The 23,498-nt window shown below is 40.8% G+C and overlaps 2 protein-coding genes across 2 annotated transcripts in view; both read left to right on the top strand.

The window, feature by feature from the left end:
- Window positions 1-7,084: 7,084 nt before the first annotated feature.
- On the top strand, window positions 7,085-8,841 carry LOC130140118 (TMV resistance protein N-like; the record flags this gene model as incomplete). The annotated part of the gene is made up of 2 exons (XM_056318663.1): window positions 7,085-7,669; window positions 8,316-8,841. Coding segments are annotated over exons 1-2 (1,014 nt in total), but the record flags the coding sequence as incomplete, so codon positions are not given.
- Window positions 8,828-23,498, top strand: part of LOC115663376 (serine/threonine-protein kinase/endoribonuclease IRE1a-like) — a 29,346-nt gene continuing 14,675 nt past the window's right edge. Inside the window, exons 1-6 of the mRNA XM_056318884.1 lie at window positions 8,828-9,393; window positions 10,046-10,330; window positions 10,413-10,793; window positions 11,443-11,509; window positions 13,291-13,792; window positions 14,593-14,765. Of these exons, the coding sequence (XP_056174859.1) occupies window positions 8,860-9,393; window positions 10,046-10,330; window positions 10,413-10,793; window positions 11,443-11,509; window positions 13,291-13,792; window positions 14,593-14,765 (1,942 nt within the window). The 5' untranslated portion in view covers window positions 8,828-8,859. The remainder of the gene's footprint in view (window positions 9,394-10,045; window positions 10,331-10,412; window positions 10,794-11,442; window positions 11,510-13,290; window positions 13,793-14,592; window positions 14,766-23,498) is intronic.

The raw sequence follows: 23,498 nt of genomic DNA, 5'->3' as shown, positions 1-23,498 counted from the left end.
TTGAGCGAAATTGATCGTGGAATTGAGTCCGGACTTCGGTGTCGAATTTCATGGGCGTACGCAACTATTTTGCAAGGACGACGTCATTTTTATGTGGCCAATTATATTTGGGATCAATAGAGCCGAAAATTGGAAATTTGATCCGGGACCGGAGAATTACCGTTTTGCCCTTGTGCCCTAAGCTTGTATCCCAAATTTTGGGATTATTTGGGGAATACTTTAGAGTTTTATATTAGTTTGTTTCAGCTCAATAATGCTGAAAATAGAGGTCCATAATGCCCCCAAGTTATTTAGCAAGTCTTGATCATGGCCATTGAAATAAGGACTTAATAGTCATTTGTTGGATAGTTTGGTCACCAACCCCACTCACCAATTTGGTTAAGCTCTCCACTCACTCTCTCTCCTCTCATTTTTCTCACCATTTCATCCGGCCATTTCCTCTCCCCCACGACAACCCCCTCCTCTTCATCTTCCTTTTTGCTCGGCCGTGAGGCCCCTCGCCGAAGCAAGCCACCACTCGCCGGAGCCGGAGCCATCGCCGTCCGCCTATTCTCGCCTAGCACCACCACCATCCAGCCGTCCCATTCTTTCTCTCCCTCCCTTTCCCAGGCGCGTGAGCGGCCCCCGCCGTGGACCGCCGTCCGCAAGCTGCCGCCGCTCGCGCCGCCGTGAAGGCCGCCCGTCGCCGCCGCTTGCGCCGCTGTGGAACCAGCTTGGTCCGCCCACTTCCCCAGCCCTGTTCAGCTTAGTTTGGAGCTTAGGAATCCAAGTGAGTACAACCCTAAACCCTAATTAGGCTAATGTACATTTCTAGATGAGTTTTAGGGGTTAATTAGGGTAACTTAGGGGTTAACTTATGGAGGATGTTAGGGGCTAATATTGTGGCTGATTTGATGGCTTAGCGTGAAAATTTTAATGAGGTTTAGCGGCCTAGAATGTGCTGTGTGATGGCTGGAAATGTTGGATTGAATTGGCCCGAGTTCGGTTAAGTTCGGGTTCAATTGTGGAATCTCGAGCATGCCTCGCATTGTCCTCTTGGTGACTGATTTGGGTGACGTCTTGGGGAGCCTAATGGAGTATTTTGAGGATATTTATTGGCCTAGAGTGACCTGTTTGGTGGCTGTCCATACCGGGACTGAATTGGACTAAGAGCGATCAATTTGGTGTTTAATTGTGTAATTACCGGGAAGGTTTAGATTGACTGGTTGGGTGGCTGAATTGTCCTTGGTTGTGATCAATTTTGTGATGCCATGTCATATGCCTAGTGTGACCAAGAATGGAGTAGCTTGGCGGGCCTCGAGTGCGCGAATTCATGTTGATCTAATTGTGTGATTTATATGTGTGGATTATGTACCATGCAAGAGTGATTTGAATTGCTTAAATGGGCGTGCTATTATGTTGGTTGGGCATATTGAAATGTGAATTGAGTATGTGGTGGCGTTATTGAATAAATAGCCGAATCATGTTGAGTGCCCAGTGTGAATTTCATGAATGCCGAGTGTGGATATGGTGACCATGAGCGTGCATACTGAGTATGGACATAAAATGTGCATTATGCGTGTGTGCACAAAAGACATGAGCATGTGATCACCTAATCGCCCTGATGCGTTTTATGCGGGGTACAGATAATAACTGGTGTATGTGAACGTGTGATCACATAAAGCCTTGATGCGTTTTATGCGGGGTATTGAATCCATCCTGATGCGTTTTACGCGGGACGATGCCCGGACTATCGGAAGATGACAAACCTTATGCGTTTAATCGGGGTTGTGTCATGAGCCTGATGCGTTTTACGCGGGCCGGAGATCGATCTCAAAGTGATAGACCTGATGCGTTTTACGCGGGTCGGACCTGATGCGTTTTACGCGGGTCGGTGAATTTGGTAAATTGCAAGTGTGCAAGAGTGCAAGTGTGCGAAAGTGCATTGATGAGACATGAGCACGAGTATGAGCACGAGTATGAGCACGAGCATATGCATGACATGCGTTGTGACCAAGTGATGTGTGCATGTGCCACAATTGGGTTCTGTGTTATTATTGTGATTTATAAAGTGCCTAACCTGCAGGGCCAAGTAAGTATTGGATTTGGGCCTAAGGGCCTAAGTCTTTTATATTCTAGATTGTGTGTTGTTTGGTGCTCGTCAGGAGGTGCATGTTAGCCTAGTTTAGGTTTAGGGGGCCTACTCGCTGAGATTTATTCTCACTGTTGTATAAACCAAAATTTTCAGACCCCCGGCCTTGAGATGTCCGCAATACCGATTCGTTTTGGGATCCCTTACCGGATAGATTGGGAGGAAACAGAGTACCCCGCAGGGAATGGGGATACATATGTTAGATATTTGATTACAGTTTGGGTTGATGCGGGCGAGCAGCTGAACCAGGCCCACATGTACATAGGGTGGTGTATCAGGGACCTTACCGTGACTTACGGGCCCCTTCGATCTTTTGAGGTCCCGTATAACGAGTCGGGAGATGTCGACCCTCAGTGTCCCGATGGGGACTTGGTGAGTCCTGACCGTGCGCCCGAGGGGAGCTCTAGTGCGGACTTAGGGCATGAGCCGGATGTTTGGGAGATGGACGAACCAGAGCATATGGAGGAGGAGCCGGAGGATGGGCACTCAAACTCGGAGCCGATGGATTCGGAGGATGAGCCAGAATCGATGGAGCAGGATCTCGAGCTGGAGGTAGCACCAGAGGAGGACGGTTCAGACGAAGAGTCATCCGGGATCGATACCGAGTTGGAGTCCATGGGGTCCGAGCCGGAGTCGTCCGAGAGTTCTTCTGACTCGTCGAGTTCTGACCTTGACTGGGAGCTCTAGAGTAGACCTTAGACCCTAATTAGATCGGGCTAGTACCTTTTTGACCGGAGCCCCACCTAGAACTAGTACCCCTGACCGCTCGGGCTACTTACCCCTTTTTGTCAGTAGTGACCATTGATCCGCTTTTGATTTTTGAGCGTATGCTGTATATGAATATTGTATATGTTCTCCCTATCAATGCAAGTGTATATTTGTTCATGTTGGTTGTTGGGTGGCTATCCTTGGTTATGTGGTTTTAGATTGTTCAGGTGTTGTATTGCTTCCGCATGTGCCTGGTACTCTGTTTGGGCGTTGGGTCGGCGACGCGTCCTGGGACGTCGCACTCGCATCAACCGCGGCAGGGATGTGGTGTGCCGTAGGGTGCGGGGCGTGACAATAAGCTTAACTCTAAGCTCTAAGAAATTATGCTTTCTCTAAAGTCCTAAATTTATTCACTTGTGTTAATTTAGTCCCAAACCTTTTACTTGTGCCAATTGTCCTAAACCTTTTCATATTTTGCCAATTGAGTTCATCTGGCCAATTTAACTAGAAATTGCTGACATGGATGCCGACCGTCCTACATGGTACAGCCAGCTGACATGAACAATTTTAATATTATTTTTTCGAATATTTATTTAATTTTTTCCTTTTCCTTCCTTTTTTTTCCTCACATGGGCCATGCAGCACGGCCAGTCGTTGGCCACGAGGGCTAGCCTGGCTTGGGCAAGGCCAAGCGCCAACAAGGGCCCCCTAGCCAGATTTGCCGAGGCCGACCCTTGCCCAGGCCAAGGCGGCCTCACTGGACATCGCTTGGGTAGGGTTGGCCTCGTCGGGCCTTGCCTAGGGAAGGGCAAGGCCGAGCAAGGCCTGGCGAGCCTTTCCTTGGCCAAGTTGAGGGCCACCCTTGCCGGCGATGGTCATCAATTGTCATCACCCTAGGACTTGAGGCCAACGATGGTCGCTACCTTATATCGTAGTTGAGCGACATGTTTAGGAACAAATCGAGCCTTGTCTTCCATGGCCGCTACCATGGGAGATCTGCGAGCCTTGTGATAGAGCTCCCATGATTGTTGTGAACTGTATCACAAAACTTGCCGAGCTCGCCTTGTAGCTCGTCTGTGAAACAGGTCATAAATATATTTTCTCTATGAAAAAATTAAAAATAAAAAACCATTGATACCGAATAGAAACGCCGACCTTTATTGTCGTGACAATCTCAGCATGAACTTTCAAATGTCCCTAATAAAAACACAAACTTTCATCTACGTGACAAATATAGCATCCGCTAGACTCCGTCCAAAAACTATCTTTTAATTACCCTTTAGAATTTCAACAATATTCACAGAATTGCTATTAAGGCTATATTTTGTTGAAGGGCTTAGTTTTTTATTCTTTCTTCTTATAGAAAATAAACAAACATTTCTAACAAATGAAAATGGTTGATAAAAAGGTGGATATATCTTCACCTTTGTTTTGTATATATGTTAGTGGATTACAAAGTGAAGTAATTAAGCTCTTGACAAAATTATTTTTCCAAGGAAGTGATTATCCGGAAACAAGAGAAGCGAGAGATGCTCTTGGGAGAGAGGTGGCCTCATTGGCCGATGAAAGGGTTGACGTTATTAAAGAAGAGAATCGTTAGAAAAAAAAATTAAGGGAAAAGCTTCAAATCAAGTCCCTGGAGTTCAAAAGATTGTAGCAAGAAAAGTAGTACCACTGATATTATATCTTGTAAAAAGGGGCAGACAATCTTAATGGATGATACTGGTAAATTAGCCCAAGATCCTAGGCAATCTTTACGGTTAATTGACGGAGCCCCAATGCATAGATAATAGAACATTTAATGAGCTTCTATCAGCGAAAAGAACTCTCTATATAAAGCCCTGTTTGGCAGACGAGCTACAGGGCTCCAAACAACTTTTTGCCATTTTCCCCCTTTCCTTTTAATTTTTTTCTCAAAATTTTCTGCAATTTTCTTCTGTTTCACCTTTTTTTTTTGGAGACAAATACACTACAAGTCCTAAAACTTATCACAAAAATGCATTTTCGTCCTAAAACTTACAAAAGGTGCAATTGAGTCCTAAAACTTGAATTTACGATTCTCTCGGGTAAAATCCACATAAGTCTCACAGAATCAAGGTTTGTGATTGATCCCGTATAGCTGACTTCATTTTAGGGAACAAATATCGCAACCCTAGAGTAGCTGAGCAAGGCGAGTCACTTTATTTTTCAACTCCAACAGGCCTCAATCACTCGGTAATAGACCTGTTAAACGGGTGGGTCGGGTCGGGTTTGGGTCGGGTCATAAATGGTCCGACCCAAATTGACCCATTAACCCGTTTATGACCCATTTATTCATAGTGTAAATATCTCGACCCATACCCGACCCAACCCATACCCGACCCATACCCAGCCCGACCCATATTGCTAAAACACTTTTATATTTAACCTAATCTAGGAATACTTGTTTCTTATGATTTTTTTTTTAAAATTATATTGCTAAAACATTTTATGCAATACAAAGTTAGTGAAAAAATTTTATAATTTTTTTAAAATTGAGGTTCTGTTTGTTTTACGAAAAATGCGACATTTCTAAAAAATATTTTCCATAAAGTCATTATCCAAGAAAATAAAAAAAATAATATTTTTTTATTTTTTAAATCGAATTTTTAATTATTTTTTTTTTATTTTTTTCTTTTTCCTTTATTTTTGGCCGATCGCCGGCCGCCGTGGCCGGCGACCGACCACAGGCGAGGCCTCGGCCTCGCCGGCCTCAGGCGAGCTCGAGTCTCGCCAGATCGGCGAGGCTGGAGCCTCGCCACAGGTCGGCGAGGCTCCAGCCTCGCCGGGATCGGGCGAGCCTCGAGGTCGCCGGGATCGGGCGAGCCTCGAGGTCGCCGGAATCGGGCGAGCTTGCGGCTCGCCAGATCGGCGAGGCTCGAGCCTCGCCCGAGGCCGGCGAGCTCGAGCTTCGTTGGCCTCCGGCGAGGTCGTCCCACCCCGATGGCCGGTCGCCGTGGCCGACCAGTGGCCGGAATAAAAAAAAAAGAAAAAGAAAGAAGAGAAAAGAAAAAAGAAAAAGCAAAAGAAAAAGAGAAAAAAAAATTAAATTTCGATTTTTTTAAACATTTTTGTAAAGAAGGAGAAAGTGTGTGGATGAGTCTAGTAGGTGGGATGGATATGGGTTCCAAACTCAACCCATTTAGACCCATTTATCTTTAAGTTTTAAAATTTAAAACCCATTTAAGGTTGACTCTTTAAAATTAAAGTGACACATATATGACCCATTTATTTTTAAATGGGTCATATATGAGTTTAAGACCCATTTTGACACCTCTACTCAGTAATGACAAAGTGCTGATTGTATCCATGGTGCCTTTCGAGTAAAGAACTGGGAAAGGTTTCTTGTTTTATGACAAAACTAATTGGTTACTCGTCAAGATCCACTTGTAACCCAGTAAATTACTTTTATAGACGTTGTTACCATTTATCATGATCCAGTTTTCCCCAAGTTTTGTAATATCACCAAAAACTCATAAATTGGTACACTCGTACCACATTTACTTTTGTGATATAAAAATTAGGTTAGGGTAAATATTACGGATATACTAGTTTGAGATTTTTGATGGCATTGGCCCAAAAAATTTAATTTTTAGTTTATATTTTGAAATAGCTGTCTAGGGCCGCACAGATTAATGGCATGTTTGTTAACCATCTTTTTTTTTAATTATTTTTCTATACTTTTGTTCCCTAGAACAGAAAAAATACAAAAATCCGTTTGATAACATCAGTTAATTTTTCTATTCCCCTGAATAGAAAAGGAGCTAGGGAATAGATTTGGAACAGAAATAAGAAGTAAAAAAATTTTTAGAGTTATACCAAACGCTTTTATGTTATTTTTTTATTTCGAGATTAGAAATTTTGTACAGTTATCGAACGCGTTCTTTTGTTCAGAAACTCATTCAGAATATAGAAATAGAAAATACTAATTTTGTAAATAAATTATTTTCGAGAACAAAAATGTTACTGAGCGCACACCCTAAATGACCATGTGAGCATTTCCAGATCAGTTCGAACAAAAAAAAACATTTAATTCGAAGACTGAATTGGTAAGGAAAAGTCTAAGCACGCGGTCGTACATATTGCAAAAGTCAAAGGTCATTGGTGTTTTCGTTTTCGTTTTTAATTTTCTTTTTATATTTTTACAACCGTCTTGCAATAATGGTCGGCCGGTTAAAGAGGCCCCTGTCCGCCTACTCCCGCACTTTGAAACTGGGAGGTGGATCTTTGAAATAAGAGTGAGGAAGAGAGACGAAACTGAGAGAAGGCGGCCCCCCAACACGAAAACCGATTTCATTTTGAGAGTAAGAAGGAGGCGGTGGACATGGAGAATTCTCACAACCGTGGAGGAGGATCCACCGAAACAAGAGAAACGAGTTTCGATGTGTGTTTGAGCTTCAGAGGATCAGATACTCGCCGCGGCTCTGTGGATCATCTCTACCGTAGCCTCCACCAAGCGGGGATCCGCGTGTTCACGGATGAAGAGAGTCTCACCCCGGGAGAGAGTTTTGAGCAGTCGCTTACCGCGATCAGGCATTTCACGATCGCCATTCCGATCCTGTCAGAGAACTATGCGTCGAGCACAAGGTGCCTCCGAGAGCTGGCTGTGATTGTGGATTGCCACAGGACGATGGGCCTGCTCATCATGCCCGTCTTCCTCGACGTCACGCCATCAGTCGTGAGGGACAGATCCCACGTTTATGCCGGGGCTTTCGCCGCGCATAGATGGAGAAGAGAAAACACAAACACCCTCCGGGAATGGGAGGAAGCTCTCATCCGTGTGGGATCCATCCCAGGGCTGGAGAGTGATGGGTAAGTGTAATTGAGTAAGTTCGATTGAGTAACCTAGCATCCAAATGCCAAGTAGCGCTTAGTTCAATTTAGTTAATCTAATTAGACTAACGCTAGGTGTATCAATACCTGATGTAGCTCGCTCTGATCTGGTTCTCAATATGATCCACTTGTTTACATTCTTGCTCCCAGCTCGCCACATTACTTAATGTTTTGGTTTTGTTGATAAATTTCAGTATTCCTATGTTACACACATCTTTGCAAGCACATGACTCAGTTTTTCGGTTAACTTAGAGGCAGCAATTATGGTTGTGATTTTATATTAAGATGGGTCCAGGAAAATGTTCTTCCTCTTGGAATCTGCATCTACAGGAAATCTACCTCTTGCGAGAAAATGCCAGTGTAGAGCGATACCGATTTGCTTAATTTCTGTCGATGCAACTGACAACCTTTGCATCTCATCCTACCGTGCTTTGTCTCTGCTGATTCAGTACAAATATGTGCCACTAATTGCGTGGCCTGTTTGTCTAAAGCTGATTGCTGTTTGATAGTTTTTGAAAGGAGAGCGTGAATTTTTTTCTTGCAAACTACTTCAGAGTTCAGACATTGTTGGACTTACGTTAATCTTTGTGCATGTGCCTCGTGCACACGTGCACGCATGATATAGCCCACGCACACATGCTTCAATCATCGAAGTACTTGTCGCAAATGTGTTGAGGGTATTGAACAGATACTTCGTTGGCATCGAGCATCATGTGGAAAGAGTTATGAAATTACTAAATATGGAATCTAGCGAAGTTCGTGGAGTTGGAATACATGGCATAGGGGGCACCGGGAAGACAACAATTGGAAAGTTAATTTACAAAAGAATATTTCGTCTCTTTGATGGCTGTAGCTTTCTGGAAAGCGTTACAGAAAATGCCAAAAAACCCGGAGGCTTAGTAAATTTGCGACGTCAGTTGATTTCTGACCTTCTAGGTAAAATGCATGGACAAATTGATTCTGTTGATGATGGGATTAGATCCATCAGAAGCAGATTCTTTCACAAGAAAGTTCTCATTGTTCTCGATGATATTGAACCAAGCTTTGGACTTACATCAATTTTAGGAAATCTTGATTGGTTAGGCTCTGGAAGCAGGATCGTAATTACCACCAGAGATGAACGAGCTTCAAATGAGTTTAAAGTGTTCCTGAAATATAAGGTCGGGGGAATGGAACGAGATGAAGCCCTTAAACTTTTCCACGTCCATGCCTTCAGGGAGAAACCTGCTCCAGATGACTTTGCTACTCTGTCCGAAAATATAGTATCAACTATTGACCGGCTTCCTTTGACTATTGAGGTTGTCGGGTCGTATCTATTTTCTAAAAGCAAGGACGTGTGGAAGAAAACCTTGGACGAGTTGGAAAAAGTACCTGAGCTACATGTTAAACAGAATTTGATGGTAATCATCAAAGCATTACCTGACAAGCAAAGAAAGATATTTCTGGACATTGCTTGTTTCTTCATCGGAGAGGACGAAAGTGTTGCATGCTACCTGTGGTCCGACTGTGATGCCACAAGCCAATTGGAATTAAAAGTGCTCGTCCTCTCATCTATTGTTAAGATTGAGAACAACAAACTGTGGATGCATGATCAACTTCGAGACCTAGGTAGGGATATCGTCAAATTGGAACATCGTGAACTTGGAAAGCGCAGTAGATTGTGGATGCACGAGGATGCCTTGGATGTGCTGACAAATGAAAAAGTAAGATACAAGTTCATCACTGTTTTTTACCTATTGATTGTATGCCTTACAACTTGTTTTCCTTTTTTCATAGAGGAAAGACACTTATGGTCAACCCACCCATCGGTGGCCGCGTTGGTTTGTGCTCAGTTCCTTTCACGAGAGGTCCTGGGTTCAAACTCGCCCATCGGTGATTTAAGTGAGGGGTCGTGGCGGTGGGATGCTGCGCTAGCCCCCCTCGAGGACTAGTCGGGCATCACCGCCGGTTTGAGCCCTAGCTCGCCGGCCGCGCGGACACCTCGATTGTCAAAAAAAAAAAAAGACACTTATGGTCCGTTTGTTTCGCGGAAAATGACTGATTTAAAACATTTTCTCAAAAATGATCACTTTTATATCTTGGAATAATTAGTTGATTAAAATTTTTCTTTATTGATAACAATTGATGTTTACATATTTTTATGGACGATGAAAATATTTTTTGTTCATTTATTTTTGTAAGAGATACGAGCGATCATATTTAGGAAGTTATTTTCCAAATCATTCACTTTCCACGAAACAAAAGACCCGTAATAAAAATGACTTCTTTAGTTTGAAGTCTCTAAGCATTTATCATCTTCACATATTTTTCCGGGGAAATGCTAAGTCCCTTGGCAATCCTATATTTCACGTGTAGGGAACGAAACGCGTTGAAGGTGTTCTTCTCAAATTTGACAGTGGGTCAGAATGGAGTTTTGGACCAGCACATTTTGAGAATATGTCGAACATAAGATTCCTTCGATTGGATCAGGCGAACCTCGAAGGAAATTTTAAGGGGCTTCTGTCAAGTTTAAGATGGCTCCATTGGCAAGGTTGTCCTCGGAATCTTGGTGCTCAAAATTTGGATTTGGAAAAGTTGGTTATTCTAGATCTTTCCTGGAGCAAGGTCCATGAAAAATGGAATGGTTGGAGTGAAATCGAGGTAGAGAAGTATATTATTTTTAATTTCATTTTTCAAATTGTTGCGGAAAAATTAACTCTTTTGTTATTCTACCCTTTGACAGAAAGCCGGGAATTTGAAAGTTTTGAACCTCACCGGTTGTGTTGACTTGATCAGAACTCCAGACTTATCTCATTACAAACGTCTAGAGAGATTGATTCTTGAAAAGTGCAATCGATTGGTTGAAATCGGTTCAGTAAAAAGTCTGGAGAGCTTGGTTTCACTGAACTTGAGGTTTTGCACTGAACTCAATAAGTTGCCTGAAGAGCTGGGTTTCCTCATGTCCTTGGAAGAGATTCTTATAGATGGAACTGCTGTTCAAGAAATTCCTGCCTCCGTCGGTCATTTGAAAAATCTTACAAGATTCAGTGCCCGCAACTGTCTTTCATCGATCCAGCTGCCCGATTCAATTAGCCGTTTAATTGAAGCGGAAAGCTCATCCGAGGTAACCAACACTACTGATTTTCCTACTGGACCGCATAGATGGAGGATGGCACTTGATAAGCACGTGTCATGTCTCCCATTAACGCATTCAGAATATTTTTTTCTTTTGGTCTGTTATAATTTTTCCTCTTTCAAAAGGGCCTTCTTTTTTTTTTTTTAAACTGTTTTCAGTATTTTTCTGCGATATACAAGCAAAGAACTTTTATTTGTGCCAGTTAGTTTAATCATGCTTTCCAGAGGTGTTGTTACATATTCAATCCAGAGCGTTGAACGTTGTATTGGTATCTTAAATCTATGATGTGGTGCGAAAAAGTGCTGACCGCCGTACCGATATCTTAAATTTCTGATGTGGTGCTTCCTTCATGTTCAAGTTAATTCTTAATCCAAAGTGCTGTGAATAAATTGGGATGAGTGGCTCATAGAAGGTATTCCATTCTCCAAACTGTTCTCTTGTAATTCAGACTCGTTTGACAAGCTACTCATACAAGGCCATACTCTGATCAATACTGTAAATGAAATCTCAAAACTCGTTTGGTCTCTTTTCACGTTCAGTCAGTTTGAATCTAAGCATCAACCTCTATAACCGTTTGACACATGGTAGAAATCTTATTTGATGCACTGAATACATGCTTACACAAGTTTTGTCACAGGTGGAGGTTAGCAAACCAGATAATACCGAACATTCTTCCTCTAAGGGTGTCGACCGCAAATACGAAGGTATGCTCTCTACATTGAGATTGTCAAATCTGAGTTGTTCTATAAGATAAAGTATGAGTTCAACCTTGAAATGTAGAACACTGAAAGGGGTCATGGCTAGAAAGCTGCCAGACCATAAGGATAGGTGGTTAAGGGATTATTTCAAGCTATGCTGTATTGTTGGAACTGGTTAGATTTTTTACCAACTTTTTTGGGCCATATAGAAAATCTTACACATTAGCTATTGCTCCTCTTGCTATAGTAAGCACATACGATCCTTAAGAATATAGTCTACAAGCACTGAAAAACGTCATCAGCCTCATTTATTCTTGTTTCGCAAAAAATGGTCGCCGAAGAAAGACCTTTCACCAAAGGTTGAATCTTTGGTTCTTAAAGTAAATTGGATTCTGTGGCGATTCGGACAAGAAACAATGAATATGAGACAAACTATGAATGCTAAATAAAAGATAAAGAACAAAGAATTGCAAGTACGAATATATAATCGATGAATTAAAACTGCAGAAAAATTTGATAAGTGTTGTTGATCGCGGATGCTTTACATTGATTCTGCTCCGCCTTATATAGCCTTGTACAAAGTGTAACCATCGAAAGCGGTTATCTTCTAAGTCAAGAACTTCAATTGCCTCTGACATTCTTGGCTCCGCTCTCGCGATCTTTAACTGCATATTCTTGTCCACAAGCAGTTGTGATCTTTTGGCTTCCTCTCGATTTGACTTCCTTCAAACGTGGTTTACCGGTCGTTGTTGTACGTCGACAACTGCCTCAATCTCCCTTTCATCAATGGCATCATTAATTGTCCGATGCCAATCTTGCAATGGGTGCTCACCGATTTGACCACATAACTTAATTCTTTGTTGATGATAGGTTGTTTTTGGATGTCAACGTATGTCCTCTTCTAAACGAATTAAAAGTTCTTCTAATTCTTTGAAATTTATAGGAATGTTATAAGTCAACCCTTTCACGATCCCGGCAGAACGCCGGTATAGCTGCTCCATTATCCAGACAATCGCTTTACCTTCTCCAGTCTAATTTGGACACGTAGAGAGATTGGCGGGATTTGCCTTCCACCACTATCACCTGCCAGCCTTATAGAGCCACTACTCGGGATCTGCTCCTTCCTTCTTAAGATTGTATTTTTACCTCTCTTCTTCACCACAATCCTCTGGAGAACATTTACCTATTCCTGGACTTGGATCTCCTTCTGCTCGTTGAACTTGCAATTCGCCCAAGAATCAATCTCCAACGTATTCACCTTCCGCGTTTCTATCTGGCTTTGATAAACTCCGGGAAGATGAGGATAACGGCAATTATCCTTGCTTAATGCTGACTAATTATGGATGATATTTTTAATCGGCATGTTATCAAAGAGTTTCGACCCCATCCCGGAGTTACCAGCGAATTCACCAACCAGTGGGTTTTTTACCAAGCGGACATGTTCATGGAGGACTTCAGCTCCGTCATCAAAAGAGTGAAAGTTAACAACCTTTTACTCCCTGCCTTCGTGGAATTGAGTTATTACAAGACCACTTGCTTCCGTGTGGTTCGTCCTCGAACCACACACCTACTAGAGGGGGTCTCGCTTTGTTATTGCCCCTTAATTAGCTCACTTGAGGTATTAGCTTCCGTGTGGTTTGTCATTTGAGGAATTGCTTGTTTTAGCACGTTCCATACCAAGTCTCACGGTTTTGTCTTTCGATGTACACGTAGGCACTTTCTCAAGAGATTATAAAAGAAAATCAATTATAGAGTTTTTGACAGATAAGTGGAATATGTCTTTTCAGAAAATGAAGGCAGGATTGTCAATATCAGGAGCAACGATGACGAATTGATGAAGCTCAATAGCCTTCCTGATGGTGGCATTGGATGGCGTAAAATTGGTAAAATCTTCGTATCAAGGAATGAAATCGCTAAGGGAAGTAATGGGACCATTGTCTTCGAGGGCATGTATGAAGATCGACATGTTGCAGTGAAACGCCTTGTCCGGGCTCATCGTGAGTTTGCCTCCAACGAGATTCGGATTTTGATAGCATCTGACCGACATGAAAATATTGTTCGGTATTATGGAGTGGAGTACGACGAGGATTTCGTGTATCTTGCACTGGAGCACTGTACTTGTAGCTTAGATGATTTAATGCAAGCACATTCAGATTCTTTAAATAACCATGGTCCAGCATCATTGGATAATTATAAAATCAAATTGGATTCCGTTAGGGGTATGATGCAGGATGTTAACTTGTGGAGGGCAGATGGTTATCCCTCGCCTCAGTTGCTGAAACTAATGAGGTAATTTTTACGTTTTGACGTGCCAAAAGGGTATGATTTGAGAGATCATTGCAGTATCTTGCTTATTGCCACACTCCTAAAATCAATTGTCACATATTTGTAGTTGTAGCAAGCTTGTTTACATATATTTTACATGACTCAGAAGCATCTCATAGAGATCACTACCTTCATGTACTCCTCTTTGCTGGCCCAAGTGGGTATCAGGTGCTAGTCGAAGGACTTAATAGCTCTCCTGCAAAAACTTCAAAGTGATGTATGTTACAGGGAATTATTAGGCCACTACCTTGACTATGGTGAGCCTAATGCAATCAACATCATGGGCTGAGTTTTGAACCTTGCAACTTCGTTTCTAGAGTTATAGGCTATGTTCAGTCTCACTATCAAGGCTAAACTCTTAGTTTTCTTCTCATGGAAATCAATTAGGTATTATCGATTACATAGTGATAAATCCATTGATTTTTCCATTTTGGTAAAATCAGTATACCTTCTTCTTTTTGATTCGTGAATGCTGCAGAATCCTCATGCACTCAAATTGGTAAATGTTGATGTGATTGATTCGGCAATCAAATTATGTACCGAGTTTTTCATTGTAGAGTTTACGTAAACAACCTGTAACAGTTTTTTTCTCTAGTGTACTTCTGGCATCCTTACTAGGTCTTAGTGTGTTAGAGAAATTCCTTAATTTCCAACAGGATATGGCTTAGTATATGTATCCGATGCCTTCGAGTGGCCGGGATACTATTTGGTTCCAGCTACATTGTTGATTTAATTCATGATGTCTTCTCTATATTATAATACAGGGATGTGGTATTAGGACTCGGCCAATTGCATGACTTGGGAATAATCCATCGGGACTTAAAACCTCAAAATGTCTTGATTACTAAGAATCGATTGTTTGGTGCTCAGCTATGTGATATGGGCATTAGTGAATACCTTCCTGAAGATAGATCTTCCTTGGGATATCATGCCACTGGTAAGTGCTCATGATAGCTTTCTCCAAACCTTTGATCTTCTTTTCGTCAAGATTGATCCATGCATAATCTGAATCTATACAGTGGTAATCACTTTAGATTCCCGGCTAAAAAATTCAGAACTGTAATTTTACTTGTTAGAGCAATCTCCTCTTTCAAAGAAGACTGTTATGTTGGAAGTAAGGTTGCTTTGTATTGCTTCTTATGCTGTGGTATAGTTTGTGGAGATTTAATAGTCTTTGCCATGGTCTTCCTTCGTTGATTGGTGAATCTATCATATCCGTCTATACATTGTCCTAGTGATGAGGGCTCTTCTGTTGATCTTCGATGTTTATCTTACAGGTTGTGGAACTTCAGGATGGCGAGCACGTGAATTGCTTCTTCATGGTGGGCGCCAAACACGGCAAATGGATTTGTTTAGTTTAGGTTGTGTCTTGTTCTTTTGCATCACTCGTGGACGACATCCATTTGGTGAAAATGTAGAACGTGACTACAATGTTGTTAACAACAAAATGGACCTATCCTTGGTGGAATTCATAACAGAAGCTCACGATCTATTTAAGCGTTTGCTAAACCAAGATTCCAAGTTGAGGTGAGTGTACTGTAATCCTTAATTTGAATCACTACCGTTTTCATTCTGCCATTTGATAGATTTTGTAACCATTGTTAGTTTCCATTTTACTGCATCACTTAATGTCATGAGTATTAAAGGTGGCCTGAAATTCGTTGAACATGGCTTAAATATTTGTCCTGCTCGTGGGGCTCTACTTGATAAGCAAAATATGTGTAGATCAAACTCCTTTCTTTTGGCAATTGACAATAAAAGTCGGAGAAAAGGTTGACCATGTGATAGCCTAAATGCATTTGACAATTGCGATATTCCAATGGAAGATGATCATTGTCCAGAAGCCTAGTATTAGGGCTATAAGTTTGTTACCCACCCACAAACATACAAATTCCAATCATTCCTGGCACGGTATTAAGAGAAGATTTGTTATACATACACCGAAGAGGATTTCATATGAAGATTCAGAGGGTTTAGCATATGGTGCTTACAATGAAAGAAGAATCCTAGGGACTAAATGATTAAATTGCTAATTTAAGGTAGTTAGGAGTAAATAATTCATGGGTTCTTATTGTAGTAAATAATTTGATTAAATGCTAACTATTGTAGCCTAAATGATTAAATTGCTAATCCGAGGATCTCCTGCCTTCATATGAAGGTTCTTGTTGTGAAGTGTATCAAAGTTTTCAGACATTTTGGTTTTCTCTTTTGTTGAGCTAATGCAATTTTAATTGTTTTAGAGATTGCACGAATGCCAAACTTGTGATGCTTTTAAACTTGGGAAATCGGTGTATCTCAGTGTTGTTCGTGTAATTAATTTCTTTGAGCATGTTGGATCAATAGTAAATTGCTTTTAATGACTAGCAGGCCAAAGGCATCGGAGGTGCTTCACCATCCATTTTTTTGGAATTCAGAGATGAGACTGTCCTTTCTTGGTGATGTCAGCGATAAAGTAGAATTGGAAGCTAGGGCACCCAATTCAGATCTTCTGAAAGCATTGAAGAACACTGCACAACTGGTTTTTGATGGGAATTGGGGCGACAAAATAGAGCCTGAAGTTATGGCCGACCTACGCAAACGTAGGAAATATGATGGTAGCCGTGTCAAAGACTTATTGAGAGCCGTGCGAAATAAGTGTAGCCACTACATAGAAGCTCCAAAAGAAATTAAGGTACTCTCTCGCTCTCTCTCTGGAATTGTGATGATATTTGCAGCTGCATGCATACAAGGCTCATGTTTGTTGTTGCTGTGATGATTCTGGCAGGCGATCCTCGGATCGGTTCCTGATGGTTTGGACACTTACTTCGCTAGACGATTTCCGAGACTCTTGATTGAGTCATACCGAGTGGTGTCCCGGATCTGCAAAGAGGAGGAATGCTTTCAGAAGTACTCGCTTTTCCCCCCCTGGCCAACTCCCACGGAGATTCCTTCTTCAAGCCAGCAGGATCGGCCATGAAACAGAGATTCATTGAATACTACAGAACATTCCACCTGTCTTTTTCTTTTTAAATGTTTAATGTATTGTTCTTGATATTTCGTAAACAAGTATTATATTTCAATTTCATGCAATCTTTTTCAATATCGCAATTTTTAAAAGTACCTTTCATTCCGTTGGTAGTTTAACAGCTTCTTCGCCTAGCTTGTAGTTCTTTTCAATATGCAATCTAAATATCTAAAGAAAAATATTTAGGTTGAGTAAATCTCAATGGAGTAGGTAACATTCTCAGTTATGAAAGAAATGTCACTCTACTTGCAAGTATTTACCTATGAAATAAACATCACTCTATTCTTTTAAAGTATTTATCCACACTGTTAATGATTTTTCTGTGTGATTTCTAACACATCTCGTATAGTTGATAAATTTCTCTCATTGGAGCTAGTGGCTTTGGGTATTAAAAGTATGGATCTACCTGTAATTAAAATATAAAAAAATAACATTCACGTATTTCAAAACCTCAAAAAAAAAAAATGGCAAGAAACTGCATTAACAGTTCTAAACCTCATATAAAGTGGGCGAAAAATCTTATGTATCCTCTACATACTCCAGGCTTTTTACTTATCAAATTTATGTACATTTAGTTTGTCCAATCAAGTTGTTCTAGCTTCACAAACTTTCGGATCAAGTCTATCCGACACAAAATCAGACCAAATTCGGTTGACGTGGAATCAAATGACCCCAAAGTATGATGTGAAAAAAATGTATGAATGCACACATGGGTGTGTGCGTGAAAAAATAGCCGACATAGACAGTATTGAAGTTTGACTTGTTACCCAATGTTGACGCTCATGTGGACGATATCACTCGACAGTCATGTTAGCTGGATTTGGCAGAATTTGATGTCGAAGGAACTTGATTAAAAAATTTGTGAAAAAGTAGAAGGAGCTCATTAGACAAATTAAAAGTATAAGGAATTGATTAGAAAATAAAGCAAAACTGAAAGTATAGGGATGGCAAGTAGAACTTTTTGTAAAATAATATTCATCAGTGTGGTGATCTTTTTCTACGGACACTTATATGCTACTATTTTTCACCTCCGACATACAATGATCGCTTTCGTGCCAAAAGTTGCGTACGATGCTCACTTTAGTGCCAAAAGTTTTTTTTTTAGATCACTTAAATGACACTTTTTTTAATAAAACGATCACTTAAGTGCTAACTCCGATCTGAATCGACGGAAATCCGACGTGGCCATATTTTATTAGTTTCTCAGTCCTACGTGGCTCGTCGGCATGCCCAATCAGTATATAACTCCTAAACGACGTTGTTGTTTAAAGTGATTACTTCAGTGCCAATCGTTGTTGAAAAAGGATCACTTCAGTGTTAGTCGGATTGTGCGATGTCGTTTTGGAAGTCTACGTGGACTGAATTTTTTAAAAATATGCCAAGTCATATTACAAATTTTAATTATAAATGCTACGTAATCAATTTAACCGGAATTGGCACTTAAGCGATCATTTTTTCTCCAATTTGGCACTTAAGCGATCATTTTTCTCCGATTTGACACATAAGTGATCCAAAAAAAAACTTGTGGCACTAAAGTGAGTGTCGTACACAACTTTTAGCACTTCTAGCGTTCTTCTCCTGGCTTTATACTTTCTTTTCTTTTATTGGTATTTGGCTTTATAATTTTACTTCACGGTAAGAGTGGAGATTTCGATATGTTGGAATCTATGGGGCCATAGGACCTCTCCGCCGTAATTTTCCAGCAATGTAATAACATTTTTGTATTTGTCTTTTTCATGTCTTGTGAACAATTACTTATTCTGGCTTGTTAGAAATTATAGTATTTGTCCGGCAATCTGGAAATGTTAATTCTTTATCTTACCTGAACAAGTTCAGCTTTTTGTTTCATCTTTATAAGCAGGATCCACCTCATACATAGCTAATGCTATTGTATTGACAGAAGGTCACATTCTTCTTTCTTTTCCCTCCAACGTGTACGGCGACGTTGTGTGGATTCAAATTATACAAAAGCACAGACATCAGATGAAAATTTCACTTTCACAAATTCGATTCTGTCCCAACAAATTGTAAAAAGTGAAAGATCAACCTCAACCCGCAACAGAAAGGAGGACTTATTCCATCACATAGTGGTAGTCACATTTCAACGGGGAGGCAAGCTCTAGTCCATGCAAAATATCATCTGGTGTTCAAAAAGAATTTTTATTTCGTTCATTGCAAGTAGAGAAATCACTTTCACATATTGTGTTTGCATATTATCATGCGTGTGCATCCATTAAAAGTCTGTTTTTTTTCGTCATAAATAGAATTTCCTTAGACTACAGTTACACACACAATAGTACGCTAGCTCTGCTCCACCAGCGTTGCATATAAGCTCTTCAAGAAAGTCAGGCCCATGAAATAATATATGAATATCATGGACCAGGTATAGTGCGAACCAACACCCGAGTGAGTTCCCGGAAAACAAGAAAATCAATCATGAAAATAGTTAGAGAAGAATGAAGGTCACTTAATAACAAGAAAAATTTTCATGATCAGACACTCGATAACAAGATTTAAAATTGCTATACCATGGATTATGCTCTTCTTGTGATTGAGGTGAGTCCATTTTGGCATGTAATATTAGCTGTCATCACCAAGCAGGACCAGTTTAAAAAGCAGAAACAAGAGCTGCAATAACCATCCTGATCCGTAGCTTCTGAAGCTCATGATTGAAGATTACTTGAGAACTCTAGATGAGCAAATCGAGTCCCAGTGAGCTACTTCCACGTTGAACAGACTCCGTCTTATCACATTCCAAGTCACTCTGGTATATAATTCGGAGGCGTTTCAATGGGAGCTTTCAGCACCAACCTGTATCTGGTGTTTGGTTAAGTGCGAGTTTTTATTGCAGTTGTTGCATCTGCTTGTGCTTAAGTGACATTGTTCGCAACATTGCAGTTCCCCCTGCTTGTGAAGATGATTACGGCAGTAGCATTTTTAGGAAGCAAAGCAAACGTCCTTTGTTCTACATGCAATTTTTGATGATTTTTGTTTTCAGCGATTTAAATTGGTAGGCATTGTAGATATGAGTATTCTCCTCTTTATCATGAATGTTTTCTGCTACTTCGAAGAGAAATTAACCTTCCCTTTCTTTCTGCCTTTTCTGGATAAGTATTGTGAAGGTTTTCTATCAATTTCAAAGTCACTGACAGTAGACTTGCTTCCTCGATGTCTTAATGAGGATATTGGTGTTCTCTCCTTGATGTCTAAATCGAGACCCATCTCTTCGACCAAAAAAAGTTTTGAGACCCATCTCCATTATCGTCATCGTCCTCTCTGCTTAGCCCAGTTTTCTCTTGCCTGTTTTTTCAATGCCTTCACGCTAACATCAATGGCCCGAAACTTCAGCATAATATCCCAGTGAGGATTTCAGTTTAGGGGGCAGATTCGCCAACCACACTTCTACACAGACACACGAGTCCCTTCTACATTATCTCCTTCATTAGGATCACATGCTCAGTGTGGTGTCCATACATCACCCATTGGAAACATTTTAGCCTTATTCCTTCCTGTGACACCCTTCTAATTCTTGGTGTCAACCCGACCAGTTAAATTAACCTTTCACACACATCATCATGCACAGGTCCCCCTCTCAGTGACGAGCACGATTATGTGACTTGTGTCTGCTCGCAGAGTTCTTGCCAACACCAAACCAAGTTCCATCAAGAAAAAGAAAGAAAGCTGCTGAAAGATTGTCTCACATCGCATGACAATGGGTCTTAAAGGCTTTTCATATTCATGTTGTCTTCCACCACCTATCCGCTTAAGCTTATGGGTTGGACTTTCTAACATAGTATCAGAGCTAGTGTTATCCCTTTCGCGAATGTGCATGGTCAATATTTAAAATTCCATGTGAACGTGCATAGTCAAATTTTCACAAATGTGAAAATGATACAATTGAAATTATCAAGGCCTCGAGGGGCATGTTTATGTTCCAGGAATATATATTATCATCACATTTCTAGTTTATCTAAACCTGAGTGAATTCATCCTATCTATACTTGCTCTTGCAAATTGATTTGCTGAAATTGCATAAAATGAATCTGCCTCTGCTCTCTCAAAACTCAGAGAAACATTTCAATGAGTTCCACAATATCATCGTCTTATCTTAAACAGACCACTCCCTGAGAATCGACCACGACGAGATGGCAGCGTTTAAAGTTCGCCCTCTCATCATTATTAAGGATTTAGGAACCTTGACTATGTCGTTGCCAGAACGACCACAATCCATAAATGATTCTTGATCCAATGGTTTCCCAAAATTCTTAGATCTATTAAAAGAATATTCACTAGAGCAACTACAAGACAATCCCATCAGATTCATCCCCAAAAAATTGGGGAAAAATACCAACAGCCCTACAGTATTGTTGAATGGAATTAGCCAAACCCAATCTTCGGAATTTGACTTGATTATGCCTCATGTAAAGCATATAACATTGGGAACCAAACCAGATTCACTGATTAACATGCGTATGGCAACCTATGGAAGCAGAAGTTCTTGTAAAAGAGCCCCTGGCAGGCATTGAACCGATCAAATGAAAAATCTATAAACCAGATTCACTGATATAACAGTGGTTTCCATTGTCCTAAAAAATGAAAGCTCCATATGCTTATTCGTCACCATCTTAAGACTCCTTTCCATTTCTCACAATATAATCCCCTCTGCTTTAAATGCAACGCCTTTCAAAATCTGTAATGTTGCTGAATGGAATCGATGCCCAAGCCTTTCAGCTTGACCACTGATTCAACATGCCCTTTCAGAGTATGCGACTCGCCAAGCCTGCAACGACAGAGTCTATTTGCCTTACCATCACATGTAGGACTAAAATAGCATAAACGAACTGCTGGCAGCAAATGTTTTAGACTTTGTATTTACTATTTAGGAATATGCTCCTATGCCTCGTAATACACAGCATGGCCTTTAAACATCAATTACCAGGCCAACCTCAGCATGTTGTTTGGCTTATTGTGCAATCTTGGAAAGCTTCCTGTAACTACTCTTGTCAGGAGAAAAGATCGCTGGTCTCAGGAAGCTGAGGCCCTGCAGAGTCCTCTGCGCACTTGCTCACTGAGCTTCTCCCTTTCTTTTCTGTGGTGCATTTTGGTAGCGAAGGCGGTCTGTGTGATAAAATTGGCCAAATTACACAACGTAAATATTTCTTAACAAAATTCAAGGTGTTGCCTCTTGCTCAAAGGAAATATCAGTTTGCAAAGGCATGTTACCTTGTTTTCCAAAAAGAGTATTCCATGCTCTCCTGCTCAGAATGTAGCCGGAGTTTCAGAAAATCAACAGAACATATGCCACTACGCTGTTATGCCAAATGACACTGGCCCGCCCCCATCCAGTTCCATTGATCCTCGCAAAGGCTCAATTTGCATAAACTGCTACAAGCAATGCGACCTGCTCATCAAATATTTTTGCATCAGGGAAGAATATTGGTGATTGTTGACTGATTTATTTATTGTCCAAATTTTTCTGTGGACTTTTGACCATTCACCATTGGTGAAAAGCTAGTGGATTTGCAGTTCTTACTTTGAACCTGACTCTGGTGAAATTAGTCAGTAGAAAGTGCCATGGCAAACTTGACCTCCTAGCTGAGCAACTACGAATGCGCTGACCGAAAGAAGTACAGGGCTAACCATACTCACTAAACAAAGATTAGGGCCTGGCAAACTATACTCACTTGCAAGTACAGGGCTGCCATCATTTCACCAGGGTTATTTCTAACTATATTACTTCTTTCCAACAGTTTTAAGAATGCTATATAGGAGAGGCATAAAATTAGAAAACCACACAAGAAACAGATTCTCACTGAGTCAGCATCTTTCATGGCCCAAAAGAATGTTACAGTCATCAGTGCCAAGGTGAGAACAATTCTGGCAGCAAAAGTTTCTTTCAACTGCCAGCTATCTGGCCTGGGAGATGGCTCACTCAATCTTTGGAGCTTGTCATGATCGTTCCTGAGATTGGTATAAAAAATTAGTCAAACTGATCTTTCTTGACCTGCTATGTTCAAAAGGGGGAGTACAAGAATCAAAAACTATCATCTTACCATTGTTTAATATGGCAATGATCAAAACCATAAAGGATGCAAGGTCAAACTTCCAGTTCAAAGCAATGAACATAAAGCCAAACTGCAAAAGCAAAATGATGCGACTGGATGCATGAAATTTCATCAGCGAATTCTTTTTATAATCTTGAGTCTACATTTAAGGGAGGACACTTACCACAATACGGATCGTAATGGAGATGGCATATATCTGCAAAGTTTCAGTCAACTCCTACTAAGCTAGGAACACAATTGGCAATATGCAGAGATTTGGTGCATAATTAATTGGAAAAACAATCCAAATCACTAGCGGTGCAATCCCTCTTTCTTAGAAATACAGCCCAGCTGATAAGCACAGCGCCTATAATGACACTCAAGCTTGTTTCAGTGAGGACAATGTCCAAGCACTTCTAGCTGCATCAGTGGCATCAGCAACTGCAATCCAACGTCTGCCTTCTTCAAAGCAGAGGCTTCATTCATGCCATTTCCAGTCATACCACACAAGTGCTTGCTCTCCTGTAGCTTCTTTTCAATTTTGTACTTGTGTCATGACGTGTGCCATTCACAACTTCAGTGAATAAAATAATGTGGATCTCTTTAAGCATGATTTCACGAA

The sequence above is a fragment of the Syzygium oleosum genome, unplaced genomic scaffold, assembly GCF_021117445.2.
Source record: "Syzygium oleosum isolate NSW1041296 unplaced genomic scaffold, Sole_v2.1 Sole_v2.16, whole genome shotgun sequence".
In the NCBI taxonomy this organism is placed as follows: domain Eukaryota; kingdom Viridiplantae; phylum Streptophyta; class Magnoliopsida; order Myrtales; family Myrtaceae; genus Syzygium; species Syzygium oleosum.
This window is presented reverse-complemented; position numbering and strand designations above follow the sequence as displayed.